The sequence below is a fragment of the Chinchilla lanigera genome, unplaced genomic scaffold (genome assembly GCF_000276665.1).
Source record: "Chinchilla lanigera isolate Chin_1 unplaced genomic scaffold, ChiLan1.0 scaffold00036, whole genome shotgun sequence".
Lineage (NCBI taxonomy): Eukaryota > Metazoa > Chordata > Mammalia > Rodentia > Chinchillidae > Chinchilla > Chinchilla lanigera.
Window position 1 is genome coordinate 3,485,479 of NW_004955437.1, and position 20,493 is coordinate 3,505,971.

The 20,493-nt window shown below is 39.7% G+C and overlaps 1 protein-coding gene and 1 pseudogene across 3 annotated transcripts in view; both read right to left on the reverse strand.

Moving 5' to 3' along the window:
- Positions 1-20,493, reverse strand: part of Fkbp5 (FK506 binding protein 5) — a 103,360-nt gene that overhangs the window by 39,964 nt on the left and 42,903 nt on the right. For all 3 annotated transcript variants that reach the window (XM_005389562.2, XM_013516903.1, XM_013516904.1), the window contains exon 3: positions 17,910-18,054. In XM_005389562.2, the coding sequence (XP_005389619.1) occupies positions 17,910-18,054 (145 nt within the window). The remainder of the gene's footprint in view (positions 1-17,909; positions 18,055-20,493) is intronic.
- Positions 7,201-10,553, reverse strand: LOC102028466 (annotated as a pseudogene).

The window sequence follows — 20,493 nt, forward strand, 5'->3', positions numbered from 1 at the left end:
AAAAAATAGAACAATAGCAGCGTACCAGTATCACAAACATAAACAAACCGAAGCAAGAACATTTACAGTGATACAGGGTTTCAAGACAAAATAATACGAATTAACAGTGGTTGTTATATTACATATCGCTATGCTCAACTACGTTACTCAGATTACCAGAAGTAAGAATGGAAGATTGTTCAAACTATTAAAGAGAATAAGAAAATAATTACTAGATAAAACGTTAGAGATAATAGAGTTTCACTAGACAAGATGGTAGGAATTCACCATGGTAATTCCATTACATATTGTTACCTTCAAATCAGCTGCCCAGATTACCAGACACGAGCATGCAAAATTGATCAGAATATAAAAAATTTTAAGCATTAACTATTCCTTTCAATATACCATCAGAAATCAGCAATATAGTTATTGTAGCTATTCATATGTATATATTTATATTTTGTCTTCCTTCTTTCTTTTTCCTTTCCCTCATCCCAGTTGTTCCTTCCTTTGAGCAACTTCTTTCCCTTTTCGATCATCTATTGTATGTTTTGAGTTTTACTTATTGTTTCACCCCTTTCTTTTAAACAGCCACTACTATTATTTCTTTTGCATCCTTCCAGTGTGTGCTGTCACTTTTTCAACAAATCGAAAGTAAGAAGGACAGCATGCTACACATCAATTCTGAACTGCCTTTCCATTACATTTATCTGGATATTCTTTTTCCACCATTGCAAAGAAGAATATACGTATTAGAAGTTAGAGTGCTAGAATGAATACCAGGTATGTACTTTACTACCTGTGTGGATTTGTATAAGTTAATTAACCTCTGGGTCTCAGGTTCCTCATCTACGAAATGCAGATAATAACAGCACCTGACACGTAGTTGTAAAGATTATTAGATAAATTAAGTCAAGGGCACAGAACAGTGCCTGGCATGTTTGTTTATTTGTTTGTTTTTAGAGACAGGATCTTGCCGTGTTGCCCAGGGTGGCCTTCAATTCCTGAATTCAATAGAGCAATCTTCCTGCCTCAGTCTCCCAAGTAGCTGGAATTGTACGTGTTTGCCATTGTGCTTAGCTATCATGTGTATTTAGAAACTGCCTCCATCATCATAATCAGAAACAGATCTTATTCTGCATAATTCCATAATCTCCTACTGAAAAGCATATTACCGACAGTCCTCCAGTAAGGACAGTATTGCCCATAAGTCTGCCTACTTTACATAAGCATATCTGGGCAAGTGCCAAGTGATATTCACTGTTCTTTCCCTCACTTGCTCTCCTCCTCCTTCTCCCTTTGTTTTTTGCTGGACTGGGAACTGAACCCAGGGCCTTCACAGTGAGCTGCATCCCCAGCCCCCCTCCTTTATATTTTATTTTGAGACAGCGTCTCACTAAGTTGCCTCGACTGCATGTGAACTTGTGATGCTCCTCTGTCAGCCTCCCAAAGTGCTGGGATTCCAGGCATGCACCTCCAAGCAAAGCCAGTGAGTCAAATTTGACAGGTGTCACCCCGTGCCTGTCCAAGATGGCTACCTGAGCATATATGCCCACCACCCGGTTCAGCGGCTTTGGAGTAAATTCAAAGCCTACTGTTGGAAGGTTGCTTTCTGTCACTGAAGCACTCCAAACTGTAACAGAAAATGTCCCCACCCACCCACAAGCCAGTACACTTCAGTTTCTTAGTTGCCCAGGTAATAGTTCCTGCTCCAGTTCTTAGAAACAATTGGTCACTGTGATGCACATCTATAAACCAATCCCCAGCTGACAAGCCATTCTGCCTCTGTACTTCCTGCTTGCTTGTCTCATGTAAGTCCCAGACCACCAGAGATCAGAGCCTGATATTCTGGGAGTGATTCCCATCAGTGCCTGTCGATGTAAATAAATCTGCTTCCAAATCCTGGGTGTTGTTCCGCTGCTTCTACTTGCTGTAGCAAAACACTGCTGTTTAGGGTCAACCTGCGAGAACACCTCCCTTTAAAAACATAACTCTGATATGTGAAGGCAAATACCTTACACATGCCTTCAGGAAATCCATAGACTGGAAGAGGAGCTAGTACACATTTGTTCCAGACATCTGGTCAATGACTGAGAAGCAAAGGTCTGTGGCAGGTACTGCAAATACAAAGCCAGGCCAGGCTGCTCCTCCCTCCCAAAGAATATGCAATGAATCACAGCTAGGGAGGATAAAGATAAATGCATTGATTTTGTTTTTCTTTTTAAACAAAACATGGTAAGGACCAAAACAGAGTACAAAACAAGGGGCACAGAGGAGGGGTGATTAATTCTACCTGGAAGGGTAGGGGCAGACAACGGTGATATCTCTGCCAGCCTATCAATTAAACCCAAATGCGCCCCAGGCTAAATAAATCATGCCTGTGACTTTGATTTTCTTCTTTGGAAAGTTAAAGAACACTCGGAACATTAAAAGTTCTTTGACACCAAGTTTCAGAAACTGAATGAAACACCAAGTGCAGAGCCAGACTAAGGATCACAAGCGTGTTTTTATAATTGCCAACTTCTTTTTCTTCTTGGTACTGAGGACTGAATTGAGGGCCTTTGCAATGAGCTCAGTCTGTGGTCCTTTTAAACATTTTTAATTTTAAGGCAGGTCTCACTGAATTGCCCAGGCTGGGCTTGAATGTGCAGTATTTCTGCCTCAGCCTCCCAGAGTGCTGGGATTACAGGTGTGTACCATTGTGCTCAGCTATAAGCCAACCTTTCTTAATGAGCATTTCCCCCTAATTTTTTTTTTTGTTTGTTTGTTTTTTTGGTTTTTCTCTGGTACCAGGAACCGAACTCATGACCTTGCACTTGCCAGGCAGGCGCTTTGCCGCTGAGCTAAATCCCCAGCCCCATCTCCCTAATTTTTAAGAAATAACACATACTCAGAACATCAGAAAAGCACAGATGATATACTATATTAATCTAAAAAACCTTTGAAAGCTTAGCATCTAGAGAAATTACTGTCAGTTTCTTGGTTTGTTTCAATTATGTATGTACATTTTGCTTGCAGATTAAATTTTTATATGTACATTCTTTTTTTTGAGACAGGGTCTTGCTATGCAGTCCAGGCTGGCCTTGAGCTCACTTTGTAGCCCAGGCTGGTTTTGAACTCACAACAATCCTCCTGCCTCAGCCTCCCGAGTGCTGGGATTACAGGTGTGTGCTACCACACCTGGCCTATACATGTACATTCTTAAAACTGGGGTCATACTTTAGTTTTGTAGACTACTCTTTATTTTTTACATTATATGAGATTTTTTCTTGATAGTAGGTAATTCTGAAAGCGTGACTTTTAGTAATTATGACTTCCTCTTTTGAATATACCATAATTTTATTAATCCCATTAATAAACATTTATGTTATTTCTACTTTTACTGTTACCATACTCCAGAGAACAATTCTGCATCTAAATCTCTATGTGAATTTCTTTGATAGTAAAAGTCTCTAACCTGACATAATCAGGGACCAACCAGGCAAGTTAATTTAAAATGGGCTATAAGACAGGAATCATAAAAACTGTATACACACACCTCACATACTATATTTTTAAACTTAAAACATATAAAGAGGCCAAGGCTTTGTCTGTGAGTGTGGCTCCAGTGACATGAGTCCATGCCATCTTTACTACATAACCCACACTCATGAGGCGTCATTTCTGATTTATAGTGCAATGTGAGTTCCTTTAAAGTAGAGCAAGACCCAGAAGACTATGCAGAGGCTTCTGGTACAAATATGTTCTGAAAGGCCCACTTATTTTGCCTATGTTCTATCCAATCTTAATTCAACAGCTATTTAAAAACACGTAGCATTTTATCTTAATCAATCTTTCTAAAACAACCAACCTGGTTTTCACTGATAATTCATTCTTCTTACACTAATTTTAGTGTTCTACACAACACCTAATGAAATTATATAATTATGAAAAACACAATGGATATAAATAATTTCCAAAGGCTCTCAGAGCCTGAGAAGAACAGCAGCCCCCGGCATCGGGAAACTGCTCGGACACACGGTGAGGCCTTGGTGCTGCCTGCGGCTCGCGGTGAGCCCGTGACTCTCCTCCTCACGCAACATTAACACCACAGCAGGTCACTCTGAGACCAGGACAGAGCTGAGACAAAATACCCCAAAATTCTGTCTAAACCTAAACAAAGAGTAAGGTCACGGCGCACCCTACAAAATATCAAACATCACCCTCTCCTGGCTAACCCAAGAGACTGCTGCTTCTCCACCAGTCACAGCTTCAGCTCACGCTCTTCTAACCAAACGTCCTCTAAGGCACCCACACAGAATCATCCTACATCCTGGCAGTGTCTGAGCCAGAGCAAAGCCCTGTTTCCACAGAATTCCCTAAATCACCTAACACAAGCAACAATGCTATAAAGCAGAACTAACGCGCTTGGACATGTTCTTTGGGCAGCGAAGGACACAGCCTGCACAGCTGATGGGAGCAGAGTGAGGACCGCACCATAGAATTCAGGGTATCTGCAAACAGAATGAGCGCCTCAGTCTGCAGATGCTTAAGTGGCCCCTACCACACTCCTTTAGGTTATATTCCTGCAAGGAGTATTACTGGGCCAGAAGCATAATCATTTCAGATTCTTGATATTTAAGATCTTAGTTGGTACAAAAATGCAGAAAGGCAATTTATTTCTTACTTCTTTATGCTCTCCCTAATCAAAATAATGCTGAAAAAGAAAAGCAACTTTTCCTATGCTTGCTGGCCATTTGTATATCTTTTGTTTCTTTCTTTTTTTAAACAAGGTCTCTCTAACTCATGGTGATCCTCCTGTCTCTGCCTCCAGAGTGCCAGTATCACAGAGGTGCACCACCATGCCTGGCAAATTTGTCTATCTTCTTTGAAGACATTATTCAAGTACTTTGTCCATACTTTTATATCTTGGTTCAGTTTTGGTAAAATGTAGGTACTAGGAATCTATCCATTTCTTTTGAGTTCTCTAATTTACTGGAGTACTGTACAGGTTTTCAACAGTTACTAATAATCTTCTGGAATTTGGTGTTGTCTGTGGTGATCCTGTCTTTTTCATTTCTAATTGCATTGATATGTCTTTTTTTTTTTTGCCTTTTTGAGACAGGGTTTCACTATGCAGTTCAGGCTGGCCTTGAACTCACTTTCCAGCCCAGGAGGGCCTCGAACTCACAATGATTCTCCTGCCTCTGCCTCCCAAGTGCTGGGATTACAGGTGTGTGCCCCCATACCCAGCTAAGAGTCTTTTCTTTATTGGGTAAGATTGGCTGAGGGTTTGTCTGTTTTATTCTTTTAAAGAATTAACTATTTTACTCAATGATTTTGTTTGTGTATTTTGGTCTCAAATTCATTCATTTCTGTTCTGATCTTTGTAATTTTTTTTTCCCTTGTACTAGCTTTGGATTTGGATTATTCTTGTTTTTCTAGGACTTTGAGATGTGTCATTAGGTTATTTGGGCTTGCTGTGTTTTTTGTTTTTTTCCTGAAACAAGGTCTCACTGTGTAATTTAGACTGGTCTTTCACTCACTATGTAGCCCATGCTGGCCTCAAATTCTCAGCAATCCTAGTGCCTCAGTCTCCTAAGTGTTAGATTACAGGCACACACCACTATGCCCAGTTGCTGTTTTTCTGATGTGGGCATTCACAGCTATAAATTTGCCTCAGGATTCCTTTCATTGTGTCCCATAGGTTCTGGTATGTTATACTGGCATTATTACAATTCTAGAACTGTCTCTTTTTTTCCTTTATTTCTTCTGTGATCCATTGATTATTCAAGAGTGTACTATTTAATCTCTGTGTGTCCACAAAATTTGTCTTCTTTTGCCATTGATTTCTGTTTTTATTGCATTATAATCTGATAATAGGCATGGAATAATTTCAATTATTTTGCACTTGCTTAAGCATGCTTTATTGGCTAGTATATGGTCTATTTTGCAGAAAGTTCCATGTGCTGCTGTGAATCTGTATGATGTTGTAGATCGAACACTACATAGCTATTAAGTCCATCTGTTCAAAATGTGGTTCAACTCTGATATTTCTTTATTGATATTCTGTCTAATTGATCTATTTGTGATAGCAGGATATTGAGATCCTCCACCATAATTGCATTGATGTTTGGTCTGTTCTTTCATGTCTAAAGGTGTTTTATGAAGTTGGTTATGCCAGTTTCCAAGTGCATGTATACTTAAAATTGTTATCTCTTTCTGTTGAATTGTTCTCTTAACCAGTACATAGTGACCTTTGCTTCTTCTGATCAGTTTTGGCTGGAAGTTCACTTGGTCTGAAAACATGATAGTTTTCCTGTTTTGGGGCACCCATTGCACAGAATATTGCTTTCCATCCTTTGATTTTTTAGTCTATGAATTTTTTCTGGATTAAATGTGTTTCTTCTATACAACATATCATTGGGTTTTGTTTGTTTGATCCAATCTACCAATCTGTGTCTTTTGATTAGGGCACTGGCACCATTCACATTGGCAGTTATTACTGAAAGGTACTGACTTGTTCCTGTTATTGCACTGTTTCCTTGTTGCTGGTTCTTTTGTTTTTCTCTCTTCTGCTTAATTGCTTACTGACTTGCTGTATTCGTTCTGTGAGTCTTTTTGGCACTGTTGGTTGACTTCATTGTCTCTTTGTAGTTTATCCTTGAGAATTTTTTGTATTGCTGTTTTGGTGGTCATGTATTTCTTAAGGTGTTCTTTGTCATGGAAAGATTACTTCTCCATTGATTTTGAAAGATACTTTTACAGGATGTATTACTCTGGGTTGAAAGTTGTTTTCTTTTAGGGCTCCACTTTATTCCAAGCTCTCCTGGACTTTAAGGTTTGTGGTGAGAAATTTGCTGTAATTCTAATGTGTTTACCTTTGTAAATGATTTGCTGCTTTTCTGTAACAGCTTTTAAGATGCTGTCCTTCGGGGCCTGGGCTTAGCTTAGTGGCAGAGTGCCTGCCTGGCAAGTGTGAGGTCCTGAGTTTGATTCCCAGTACTCCCTCGCCCCCCAAAAAAGATTCTGTTCTTGTGCTGGACTGCTGGGATTTTGACTATGTTTCACAGAGTTCTTTTTGGATCATGGCTATTTGGGATTCTATATGCCTTGCCTATATGTATGTTAAATTCTTTCCCAATCTTTGGAAAGTTTTCTGCTATTATTTCTGTAAACAGATTCTTTAAAACTCCCATTTGTGCTATCTTCTGATTTTTCACTAATTCCAATTAATCTTAGATTAGTCTTCTTTGCATCATCCAGCAGGTGTTGGATCTATTTTTCATATTCTCTTGTTATTTTGAAGATTTCTTGGAGTATATGGTCACCTGCATCAGCCCTGGTAGTTCTAACACTTTTTTCACATTGGTCACTTTCAACAAATTTTTTTGCTGGGGATATAGTTCAGCAGCACAGCACCTGCCTGGCAAGTGTGAGGACATGAGTTCGATTCCTGGTACTAAAAGAAAAAAATATTTTATTTCCTGGATTTCTATTTGGTATCTTTCCATGCACTTTAATTCATTGCTAAACTGGTCACTCATGTTTTATATTGTTTCATTTAGCTCAGCTAGCTTTCTACTAGTGTCTCCTGTAAGCTCACTATTCATTTTTATTCAATCCATTATCTGTGTAGTTTTATCATCGTAGAGTTTGCTGAGCACTTTATTAACCTTTTGTGCGTGTAAGTGTCTTCTCTTTTATCATTTTGTGTTTGGTTCAGTTGTTTGGTTTTTTATTTCCTCCCCATCAGTGCCCTATGGACAGAGCTGGCAGTTGGGAATTTTGGGAGGGATTTTGTTAACTTATTTTCTCTCAGTTCTTTTTCTCTCTCCTTCCTTCCTTTTTCATTCTTCCTTTTTCTCTTTCTTTCTTCACTGATCACACTGGCAGATGAGGAACACAATAGACTACAGAGTTCTGTGCTGGATGTAGGCAGTGGGGTGGAAGGGGAGGGTCAAGCAGTCTGCTGGACCTAATGCCAGCAATTTCAGAACCCACCCTCTCCAAAACCCAAACATGACCAATGTGACTTCTCAACTTAGAGGGTGGGATCCCAGTGTCCTTTTTGGCCTAAGCTTAAACTTTTCATGAGGTCTCAGTCACTGTGGTAGGGTGACCTTAGAAACTCTGACACATAGTTGTTCTGTAGCTCAGTCTTAAACAACTAACCCGTCCCCAAAATGGCTCATTCTCGAGTATGTTGGGTGCTGCGCAGGATTTCCTCTCCAACTCCAGCCTGTCATGTGGAAGGAGTCACTCTGAGAGTAAAACCTCATGCTGTATGTGCAGTTTACAATAACTATGGAGCCCTGCTTGTTCTTTCTCCCTGGAGCTGCCTATCCTCTCAGGCTTACCTTGTATTACTGGAGACAGGTCCCCTACCGAGCAGCTGGGGTAGCTCTCCAGATTTTTTCGTTTCTTGTAGTTTCTAGTTTTATTGTCAGTCCCACCTCTAACCCCAGTTCCCAGAGAGCTACTTCTTTATTCTTCACCAAATTGTTGTTTTCCATGTCTCAATTCCAGGTCTCAGAGAAGCTGTATTATGCGGCCAGTCTTTTTGAAACAGGGTGTCACTATGCAGTTCAGAGCGGCCTTGAACTCAGTTTATAGCCTAGGCTGGCCTCAACCTCACAGCAATCCACCTGCCTCAGCCTCCCAAGTGCTGCATGAGCCACTATGCCTGGCTCTGCCGCCAGTCTTTACTCTGTCATTGTTAATTCAAAATAGTAAGTTGTATAAGTTATTCAGGTATTCTGGATGTTCACCCTTTACCAACTGCATGACTTGAAAATATTTCCCTCCCACTCTCTAGTATCCTTTTTTGGAAGACTATTTTAAATTTAATTATTGAATGTCTCTTTGGTTAATTTTTGGAGAGTCATTATTTAGTCCTACAACTGACACATTTTCTACTTTCTCATTTTGTTTGCAAGCCACCTAAATATTTATTTAGATGAATGATGTTCTCTTTGATACATTGCAAAAATGGATCCTATACTGTAATCACAAAGGATAATGTTAGCAAGTATGAATATGTAAATGATTTTAAAAGGTAACATTTGTTTTCAAATTATCTGTGAGTTTCTAAAGACATGGTCACAGCTGCCTGAAGCACGTCTTCTTCGCTCACAGAATCACCTAGATCCTCCTCAAGTGCTCCTGAACTTGTGGGTCAGCCTTTCACGTGGCTGTGAAACCTGTTCTGGTGGGTCTGCCTGCTTTTGCTGCTGCTGCTTTTCAAAGTAGCCTTTTCTTCTATAGCTCTTCAAATGTAAGATCTGTACTTAATGTCAGAACATCTTGAGATATATTTCTGGAACCATCTTGCAGACTGAGCTGAATAGCCCTGCAGAGATCTGCTTCATCTTCCATGCCAGCTCTTGACAACTTAGTGCCAGAGCCCTCTGCAGATCCTCCTCCTCCCCATCTAACATTCCCAAACGCATCATTTGCTTCTAAGACTTGTTCCAGGTCTGTTTTAAGGACTCTTTGAGCTTCTAATTGTGCTAATTCTTCTCCCATAAGTTTCGGTCGATGCATCTGTTGGACCTGATCATCTGCAGAAGTGGAGAGCTTCACAATCCAGCAGATCACCCTGTAAAAATGCGCGACAGTCTTTACTAGTAGCCCCTCCTTCTGCCATTGGCATCCTTTCTTCTTCATCCAGCTAATGTGCAACTCAGGATAATCTCACAGGGCTAAAACATTCTCCTTGCACAGATTATTTAGGCAGTGTTGAGCACAAAGTGATCCTTCTTGTTTCTTATAGAAGATAGACTCCATGTTTATTTGCCTTGCTGTAGTATCCTTTGATGCACAAAATTATAAATTCTGATGCAGTCCAACTTTATCTATTTTTAACTTTTGTTGCCTTGTGCTTTTGGTGTCATTCCCCCTAAATTACCACCAAATCCAATGTCATAAAGCTCACCCTCTGTTTCCTCTAGACTTTCATAGTTTTAGGCCTTTGATCCATTTTGAGTAATTTTGGCATATGGTGTAGGGTAGGGGTCAAAATTCTTTCTTCATTGGAAGTATTCTTCCTTGACTGTAAAGGTATAACCAAAGAAAATATTTTCTTAAACTTGGCTGTCTACCTGGCTCACCCTTTTTTAAGAGGGTCAGAAAAATAAGATACCCAGTTTTCCCAACATCTTTTATTGTCCGTCCTTTCTTTGTTGAATGATCTTGGCAACCTTGTTAAAAACTATTGAGCATATAACTTTATGTTTGTATTTCAAATATGAACATATTTAAAACAGTATAGCAGGAAAACTGTATGTTATATAGGAAAAATTATATTTGGTGTGGAAACAGAAAAGGAAGATAGGAAGCAAATATTTTAATCATAAAATTTTCTTACCAATGTATAAAAGTTAATAAACATTTAAATATAAAGTTAATCACTAATAAGCTTCAGATAATTAAAAATTGTCTGATTCATTCCTGCTTCACTTTTACAGACAGATTTCCAGGACTCAGCATCAACTTCTGGTTTTTAAGTATTTGTATATTTTGTTAGTTTTGTACACATTAAAAATCTCATATTGGGCCGGGGATATAGCTCAGCGACATAAGCGCCTGCCTGGCATGTGCAAGGTCCTGAGTTTGATTCCCAGTAGAAAAAAAAAAAAAAAGGAATTTTTATAGGGCTGGGGATATAGCTCAGTGGCATAAGTGCCTGCCTGGCAAGTACAGGGTCCTGAGTTTGATTCCTGATACCAAAAAAAAAAAAAAAAATCTCATATCCCTGTCGGGTGTGGTGGTGCACACCTGTAAGCCTGTAATCCCAGCTCTCAGGAAGCTGAGGCAGGAGGATCATTGAGAGTTCAAGGCCAGCCTGGGCTACAAAGTGAGCTCAAGGCCAGCCTGAACTGCATAGCGAGACCTTATCTCAAAAAAAGACAAAAAAAAGCAATAAACATAAAAATAAAAATCTCATATCACCAATAACAATATTATCTTTCTTTTTATAATAAAGCAAATTATTTTGTCCTGTGTACTTTTCTCACAAATTTTATTTGGTTTTATTCTAAAATGGCTATAAAAGGACTCTCATAAACCTCCCCATTCTCTCAGGTATTAATCACAAACTGTACAAACTATGTTTCCGAGATTTTTAAAATACTTATACCTTTTGTTGCACTCTATTTTGCCATTTCTCTAATTCCAAAGAACTCATCATAGGATAATTTTTCCTTCTTCATAAATTATAATTTTAAAAACAGGGAAACAAAACAGGTAAGGTTGTATTGTTTGTGCTTGGACAGGCTGAGGCATCAAACCTGCCAGGCTCCACTATTCGTTGCTTAAAGGCAGAGAGCCTGTCTTGATCACTTTCTATTTCTCCAAGGACAAGAGCACCATAATGCTGCACTCAACGAAGGAATGCAGCCATGGCGCAGTGTCATATTTAAACGGAGTCAGACACTGGTTTAGCGTCCCTCGTTCTACTCTTTCCCCGGCCTGCACCAGCTTCTCCCTGATAACCGCTTAGCAAAGAAAACAGGAAGCACTCTCCCTGGATTGTAAAGTACCAGGTAAAACCAAAAAAAGCACTTTTTAAACAGTTGCTTAGCTTCCCTCAGTCTGTTCCTTGTGGCTCAAGTTTTTTGGGAGAGTTAGAAAATTTAAACATTCTAACAGCTTTCCTTACAGATCTTGTGTACTCCTAAATGGCATGTAAAGAAAAGCAAATGTATTAAGACTATGTATGTTTTAATGTAGACATAAGAACATCAATAGAAACTCACAGGGAGCATATGGCTAAACCACAAACACCCCAGTGTGATTCATATGAGTTACTCATATGAGTAAATGTATGTTATTAGATGTAAAATATTATCAAGGCTCAAAGGTATATGCAAAAAATGTTTCAATTAAAAATAAAAACTAAGAATTAGCTCCACAATATCAAGTATACACTAGCCCTAATTTTGCTTTTGACAAACTTTGTAAGACAAATGTCTGGTGCCTACTAGACACTCCCACTCATGTTGACCAGGACCTACTTTCTTCTTGAACTTGGTCTAATACGGTATTAAGATATGGCATTAATTTTAAAGAGACTGCGTAGGTTTGAATCCTGGCTCTGTCACTTACTATGTATCTGGGGGCAAAGTCCTTAACCTCTCTCCACTTTGGTGTCCTCATAAATAACAGAAGACCCACATGAAATCAAGGCAAGAGTGGCTAATTATACAAGGACAGTCAAACCATGAAAGAAGAAACTGATACAGTGGACTTCATCTAAAGAACTGCTGCTCCTGAAAGGTGGATTAAGAAAAAAGAAGGCTCACAAGACAGCTGGAAAGCACACTTGCCAAGCAAGCATCTGACAAAATGCTTGTCTTGTTGAGTGGTACCTAAGAAGAGGAAAAATAACTGATTTTTAAAAAGTAGTGCCTTGGTTACTTTTCTCTCGTTGCTGAGACAAAATACCTGACACCCAGCATTAAGAAAGGAAAGGTTTATTTAGCTCACAGTTTGTGAAGGTTTCAGTCCATACTTGGCTGGCTCCAAGGCACAGTGGCACATGGCAGAGGGCAACCGTTCATGGCGGTGGAAGACAGCAAAAGCAACAAGAGGACAAAGGAGCAGTGGCAAGCAGCCTCTTTCCCTCCCTTACATTGTATAGCAAACTACCCGCCCCAGGGCAGGCATAGCACTCACATCTGTAATTCCAACATGAGACCATGAATCAGTCAGAAACTCCAGAAGCCCGCCCCATGACTGCATGAGGCTTTGGGGACATCCAGACACAAACCGTAACAAGTAGGCAAAAGGTATAGACAGACATTTCACAAAAGAAAATATACAAGCCAAGTGTGGTGGCAAACACCAGAATCCCAGCAGTAGGGAAGCTGAGGAAAAAGGATTTTGAGTTCAAGGACAGTCTAGATTAGATAATGACACCCTGTCTTTAACAAACAACAACAACAACAACAACAACAAAACTCCAAAACAAAGAAAGAGAGGAAGGAAGGAAAGCAGGAAGGAAATATACAAATTCTCACACATCACCTAGACACAAGGAAGGATACCTTCAATATCACTAATCATCAAGGAAATGTGAGCCCAAAGCAAAATGAAATACCATTTCATACTCCATGGCTAATGCTAAAAAGACTGACAACACTAAGTGTTGGTAAGGATGTGAAAAACTTATCCATTCCTGGCACAAAATCACACTATCATTTTGAAAATAAGTAGGTAGTAAAAACGTATACTTGCTTTATAACCAGCACAGCACCATGTTTTGCTTGTATTTTCTTCCTTATACCCCAATAGGTTAATGGCTGGTTACATTAAATTAAATAAATGAACACTGATCATAATGCAACAAATAAAATCATACTGATGTTAAAGGCAGATCACCTGATATTTACTTCATCATGGCTGAATCTCAATATTAAAAGGGGAGTAAAATATTACAGATAAAAATTCTGGCTTTCTTCACTTTTAGCAATACTGAGGCTTGAATCCAGGGAGTGCTGAACTACATCCTCTTCTCTTTTTATTTTGAGACAGAATCTAAATAAATGGTTCAGGCTGGCATCAAACTTGAGCTCCTCCTACCTCAGTCTTCCTAGTAGCTGGAATTACAGGCATGTGCCACTAGGTCTGGCTGATAAAATTTTTACTGTAATAATTCCTAGCCAATGTTACAAAGAGCATCAAAAACAACTTCAGGGAAGCAGCCGCCTCTCAGAATACAATCCATGTTCACCAGAAGGGTGAGTGGAGGGAGGGAGGGAGGTTTTAGTGCTCTTGAATTTATTTGTAAGATTAGGAGTAGAAGTAGTTCTTTCATCTCCAAAATCTATCTCCCTCCTTCATTTTACTGATAATATATTTGCTTGGGGGAGAGGAGACAACAGAATTCCTTTTACAGAGGTATATATGAAAACCTATGTCATTTCATTTTAACTTTTAATTTTTAAAATTAGAAGGGGGTGCAGGTACCATTGTAGGAATTCAGAATATGTAACATTTAGTTAAGAAAACCTAGTAAGGAAATCACTGTCTCTTTGTTCTAATCTCTGTAACACATTCCATAGTGGTAATAATCACTTCTCTTTTAGGTTTTGTCCTTCCCAACTTCCAAAGTCTAAAAAAGATAGATAAAGCATTATTTCAAAAACTTGCATGCATAGAGTAAATAGTTAAGATCTAAACCATATAAAACAAGTCCTACCAGGCATAGAAAGCCAGTCAATAATCACGATACAGTAACATCAGTAATAAACATCTGAGTGCTTACTATGTGTTAAGCTCAATGCCTAACAATTAATGGTGTGCCTTATCGTACCTAATCACAACACTATAAAATAATATTTTATGTAGTAACAAACAATAAGAGCATATACAATCATTACTTTAGGTGAGGAAAATAAGACAGCATTGAAATGATAGTACAGAAAAACCAATGAGTATGTACTGTGTGTAAGTATAGCTCAAATGTGTGTATATACCTTATGGTATGTTATTTCTATGTATTTTCTTGGGAGAAGTACCTTGTAAAGGGGTCAAGAGAGTGCAACATACAGCGTTTACGCTGTTGTCCATTTATATTATTTTTCTCCATTTTGAGGAAGTAGCTCCTGCTCTGTAACTATCTGAAACTATCCATTGCCTAATCAACATTTCTTATTTTATAGGCAATGGTTACAGTAGGTTTATAAGAGGTGTATTGCTTTTTCCTAGCATGTCTAGTTAGGATGGATAGGCAGCTGTAAGGGGGCCTCTGAAGGCCCCTGTCACTGCGTTGGTGTTAGTCTTTTATGCTTTTGTTCCCGCATGCTTTGTGTGCACTCATGTGTGTGGGGGTGCTGGGTTACTTGGTATTGAACTCAGGGCCTTCTCACTGAGCTGCATCCCCAGCTCTCTATTTTTTTAAATTTTGAGACAGAGCCTTGCTAAGTTGCCCAGACCTGGCCTGAACTTGCCGTCCCACCTCAGCTTCTGAGAGAACCAGGTGCTATCATCAGGCAGGTGCTATCATCCTCAGGTGCTATCACCCTCAGCTTTGTGCCTGCGCTCTTTACAGGGCCCAAGACTAATCGTACCGCTCTGCCCAGCTCCTCCTCTTACGCGAGCAGGGGAGGCTGTGGCTTGTTTACACCCACGCGGAGCAGCGAGGACGGGAACACTGGCTTCCCAACACCTGCTGGGCACTCCTTCCTCACGCGCACACCGTCTCTACATGGGGTGTCAGGGTATGAAGGCGAGTGAGAGCTGCCTCTTTTCTCTCCCACGCTGTGTCTTAGAGGAAGACTCAGAAGATCTTTTCACTCTACGTAAAATTCTGGGAAACATGACTTATTCACCATGGTATCTTATTAGCAAATCTGGCAGTAGAAAGTCTCAGCAACTGTTAATTCCATTTTCCAAGATAACTGCTGACAGGTGATTTCTTATCTTTAACTTCAACTTCCTTGAAACAGAATTTCTAAGGGTAGAGTGAAGGACAGCGGGAACAAGGAGTTCTGATGAGGCAGGCACTCTGAGGTCACTGGGATTAAGTAATGATACCACTGCCACTCTGATAGCCTAAGAGGTTCACATCCTATATTACAAGGAAAAAACCTCCGAAATAACTGTCATAATGGATCCTATGTCAAGAAAGAGACTCTGCGTTTGACTTTCATTGCTCTCTTATTCAAACACACCTGAGCCATAACTCACTAGGGACCCAAAGGAGAAAGGGGTAGTGGCACAGCCAGCACGGAAGCCTGGAAAAAAGCACAGGTGGCCAGGATGCGGATGTCACCGTCACACACAAATGGCTACAGGTGCCAGGGAAGGCAGGGCTGCAGAGAGGCAGTTTCTCTTCGGCTGTTTCCCTTCCAGACCCATCCTTCGTTAGCAATTCAACTAGACATAGAGTCAGAAAGAAAAAGGAATCATGGTCAACCCTGAGCCATGGTGTAGATGGGAGGACCGCCTCGTCTGACCTCCACACTTAGCCCAGGAGTGAAGCAGAACTGCCATGACAAACAAAAATATGAAGCCACTGTAATCCAGCCACCAATTTCCAACAAACCCATGGTCCACAAAGTTCAATTTGATGTATGGGCTATTATTCTTATATGACTAAAGAAAATAAAATACCAAATTAGTTGAATTCTTTTTAAAAAAACATTTGAAAAGAAATTCAATCGTATTTAATTCTTGAGAACAGCAGACCCCAATCTTTTTTTCTTCAGGACCCTTTTACGTCTTGAAAGCTAAGGACTGCTAGCGTGGCTGGGGTGCAGTTCGGAGGCAGAATGTGCACTTAGCATCCAGCAGGCCCTAAGTTCAGTCCTCAGAATAGAAGAAAAACTGGAGACCTAAAATGATCTCTGGTATAACTACTGAAACTTACCATATAAAAATTAAAATTCATTTTAATTCATCAAAAAATAATCCCATATTAACATAAATGACTCAACTAGAAAAAAATTAAAACTAAATAATTCAAAAAATTTTAAGACCTGAAGGGGCAGCTCGGTAGTAGAGTGCTCGCCTACCATGCATGAGGCCCTGAGTTTGCCTCCCAGCGCCATCGAGATCATTTTCTAATTTCACAAATACAAACTGTGTCTGCCTTAAGAAGATAACTGGGTTTTCAAATCTACTTCTACAATTTATCTCTTCCAGTTCTGGAGTAAATAGAAAACAATCCAAACCCACAAAGAGGTAGTTGGGAAAGACAGAAGCACTTTATTTATTTATTTATTTTTTCCGGTACTGGGAATCGAACTGAGGACCTTGTGCTTGCCAGGCAGGCTCTGTGCCACTGAGCTAAATCCCCAGCCCAGCCCCGGTAGAAGCACTTTAATTGTGAATATAATCATCAAAAGTGGACACACAGGGCTGGGGACACGGCTCAGTGGTAGGGTTCTTGCCTTGCATGCACAAGACCCTGGTTTGATCCCCAGCTCCACCACCACCACCACAACAAAAGTGGACATATGGTAAAGGTCAGTTGCAGTGTGGAATCTCAAATCATACCAACGAACCTTTCATATCTGTTACATTGAAAGCCTCTAATCTAGCTTATATTTTGAATGGACTGTTTATCCATACATGACCTCATGCATCTTATACTGTACCATGAAAATATTGGTTCACTGAGTTACACAGATCCTTTAAATTGTGATACATTTCACTGTGTAATATAAGAAATTACACTCATTAATACATACCGATCTTACTAAAAAGGCTTTTAAGTGTCACAATGGCAGACAAATTTTTTACAAGTATAATTTTTAGTTGAAAACTCAACAAATACTGTCAGTAGCTTTCCTTGAAATGACAGGCTCATTTCGTTTTCAGGAATATACCTACTAACTACTGAATAATCAAGCCTGATCGTTTGCCTGTTCAAGTAAAATGGTGTTTCATTAAACAAAGAAGTCAGCCAGCTCAGCGATCAACTAAAGCAAGTGCGCAAGCGCTCTTCCTCGAGACAGGCACCGTCACTGGTGCGCAGAAGCGCACTCACTACACGTGCCTGTGTGCCACACCGTATCAGAACCACGTGAAATGCAAGGACCAGCCTTAATGAAATAACCTGCTAATTATCAAGGCATTCTCACATTGAAACTGGCCTTTCCTCTTGTGAGAGGCAGTGCGAATACCATGATTACTGATACAGACGGGTGTCATTGCCTCGATTTGTGTTAAGGCACTAGTGTTTCCACTACTGCAGCTTTTGTGTCTCCAGTGCAAAAGCCAACACATTAAAAGGTTAAAAGGTAAATTACATTTTCGTATTGTTATGAAAGGAACTGATACTATGTAAATGCCTCCCCAAAGATCTCAGAGGACCCCTCCCCCGCTTTCTTTGAGCACTACTGCTCTAAAATACTTTTGGCAAGGATATGTTCTGTTACTCCTATATAATACAAACAGTAATAAATCTAAGCAAAATACATTCAAAAATACCCTCTTACCTTTGCCAAGACTAAAAACAAATGGTTCATTTCTATCGTGGCTGGAATCAAACTTCTTTCCATTTGACAATTTTCCTTTGTAATGGACGTAAACTCTGTCACCAATCATGGGTGTTTCCTCACTATTCCCCACTCTTTTGACAATCTAGAAAAGACAAACATCAAGGAAAGGGAGGTGGAACTTTTTCAAAAAACAGAAAAAAGCAGAACAGTCCATTCCAAGTTACCGGGCAGACCTGCAAATACCCTCTAGTCTGGTCCTTCTAACCTCCCTTCACACTTCTCTCAGTAACTCTCCCGGAGGGCCGAGGATACAGCTCGGCAGCACAAGTGCCTGCCTGGTAAGTGCGAGGTCCTGAGCTCAACTCCCAGTACCAAAAAGCAGAACACAACAAAACCCTTCCTGTTAAAAAACTGTCCTTTGCTAGTCCTCCATACTACATTTAATTATATTGTTTTTTATTTATTACATTATTCCCTCAAAACAATTAACCAATAAATCCTGATCCATTTGTTTAAGGCCCTGTATGTGTACACTAACATCTCTCAAAATGCAAATTTGTGGGTCGGTCCACTCACGAATTGAATGAGGCCAAGAAGACTCTTGGACTTGGAAAACAGTCAATAAGAAGTAAAGCAAATTTTCAAAAGTGAAAAATAAATTTTTAAAAGTGCAATTTGTTTACTTCCCTCCTTTGCTAAAAACATTAGCTTTTGTCTACATTCTTCCAGTTTGGTTTAACTGCAGAAAGCCCAATATCCTGGCATAACAGGTTACACTTATTATTTGGAAAATACTCAATCTGCAAAGTACATCAATATCACTGCATACTTTGATATGATACTGAGTAATGTGTTTTCTAGCAAAGGAAATGCCAAAAAAAAGGTCCAAGTTGAAAAATATTTAGCTATCGTAAATCCAGTATACAGTATTTTTTTTGTTCCTGGCACGGTAAACTGCTCATGCAGTTGGTCAGTTCTTGGAAAAGAAAATCAAATCCAGGCATGTGGTGGTGTAATTTATTCTGTCAATCAGCTAGACCAAATCAATCATTTTTAGTAGATAACAGAGTAGAATAGCAAATATCCAATGAACACCTTTTTGGGGGAAGGGCTTGAGTTTTTATTTATGGAACTGAATTATTTGCTTTTAAATTCTTCTCTGAGATGTATTTCCCTCCCCCCATATAAACACCATGAATTTAAGATTCCACAACTTTCTTAGCTCAAAAGCTCAGACATTCTTTAAAGGAAAGGAAACACTGCTGCCCTTCATGGACTTAAAAAGGTAAAGTTTCAGAAGACATTAATCTAAAAGAAACCATATGATATTCTTTTTTTTTTTTTTTTTTCCATATGATATTCTGAAAGAGCTGATGGTCACGGATGTGTGTGACATTTTATGAGCCCTGTGCTTGGCCATCAGCAAGAACCTGCACTTAGAAGACTGGAAGCAACAACTGAGGAGATACAATGGATGGCTGCGGGAGTCAGACGGCCGCCAGCACAGCACCCAGGGCATCGCCTCCGGTGTCCCCACAAGACAAACCTGTGCCTAAGTCTGAAGCTGCTTGAAAGACAGAATCTGGTCTTAAGTCATTTGGAAAATGTAAACCCAGGGAGTTACTGACTTTCCAAACCTGCTTCAGTATTTTTTTTTAAGGATATAATAGTAGAAGAGGTTACTATAAGACAGACACTACAGTAAGTGCTTTACCTTATCCTGATACTGGTAAATATTTCTCTAAATTTTACAGGTAAGAAACAATCATACAGAGGTAACTAAACTGCCTGAGTGATGGGAAACTTTTTAGACCTTTCAATGATATAAACAGCCCACTAATCATATGTGCCATAGGTTTGCCACTACTACCTTAGGTCATGTAGTTACTAGGTCTATTTTTGATTGATTGACTGACTGAGACAGGGTCTCACTATGTAGTCCTGGCTGGCCCTGAATTCACTATGTAGCCAAGGCTGGCCTTGAACTTGTGGCAATCCTCCTGCCTCAGCCTCCTAAGTGCTGACTAGGTCTATTTTTAATCGTAACCAAAAGCCCCGTAGTGAACCTGAGGCTCTAGACAGTGATAAAAAACATGATTTAAAATAAAAGGCTTCTGATCTCAAAGGTGCCTTATAAACCTAAAATTCTTGCTGTCAGATTTATTCCCTAGAATACAGGGTGCTATGATTTGAATATGATTTGTCCTTGCTGAAACTCGAACTAAAGTCTGATTGTTAACTGCTGCAGTATTGAGAAGTGGGGCCTTTAAGAAGCAATTAGGTAATTAGTGGGATTCATGCCTTCCTTGTGTGAGTTCTGGCTCTAGAGGGATTGGATTAATCATTCCAAGTTGCTATAAAGCTACGTCACCCTTTGCATTTTGTCTTCTCCACATATGCCCACCTGCTCTTCTGCCTCCCACTAGACACTGATGCCCTCGCTAGAAGTGAAAAAGATGCATGCGGACTTCCCAGACTTCAGAACTGTGGGCCCAAATCAGTCTCTGCTCTTTAAAACTCACCCAGCCTTAGTGATTCTCTTACAGCAAAGAAAACATACTAAGACACAGGGTCTGAGGCA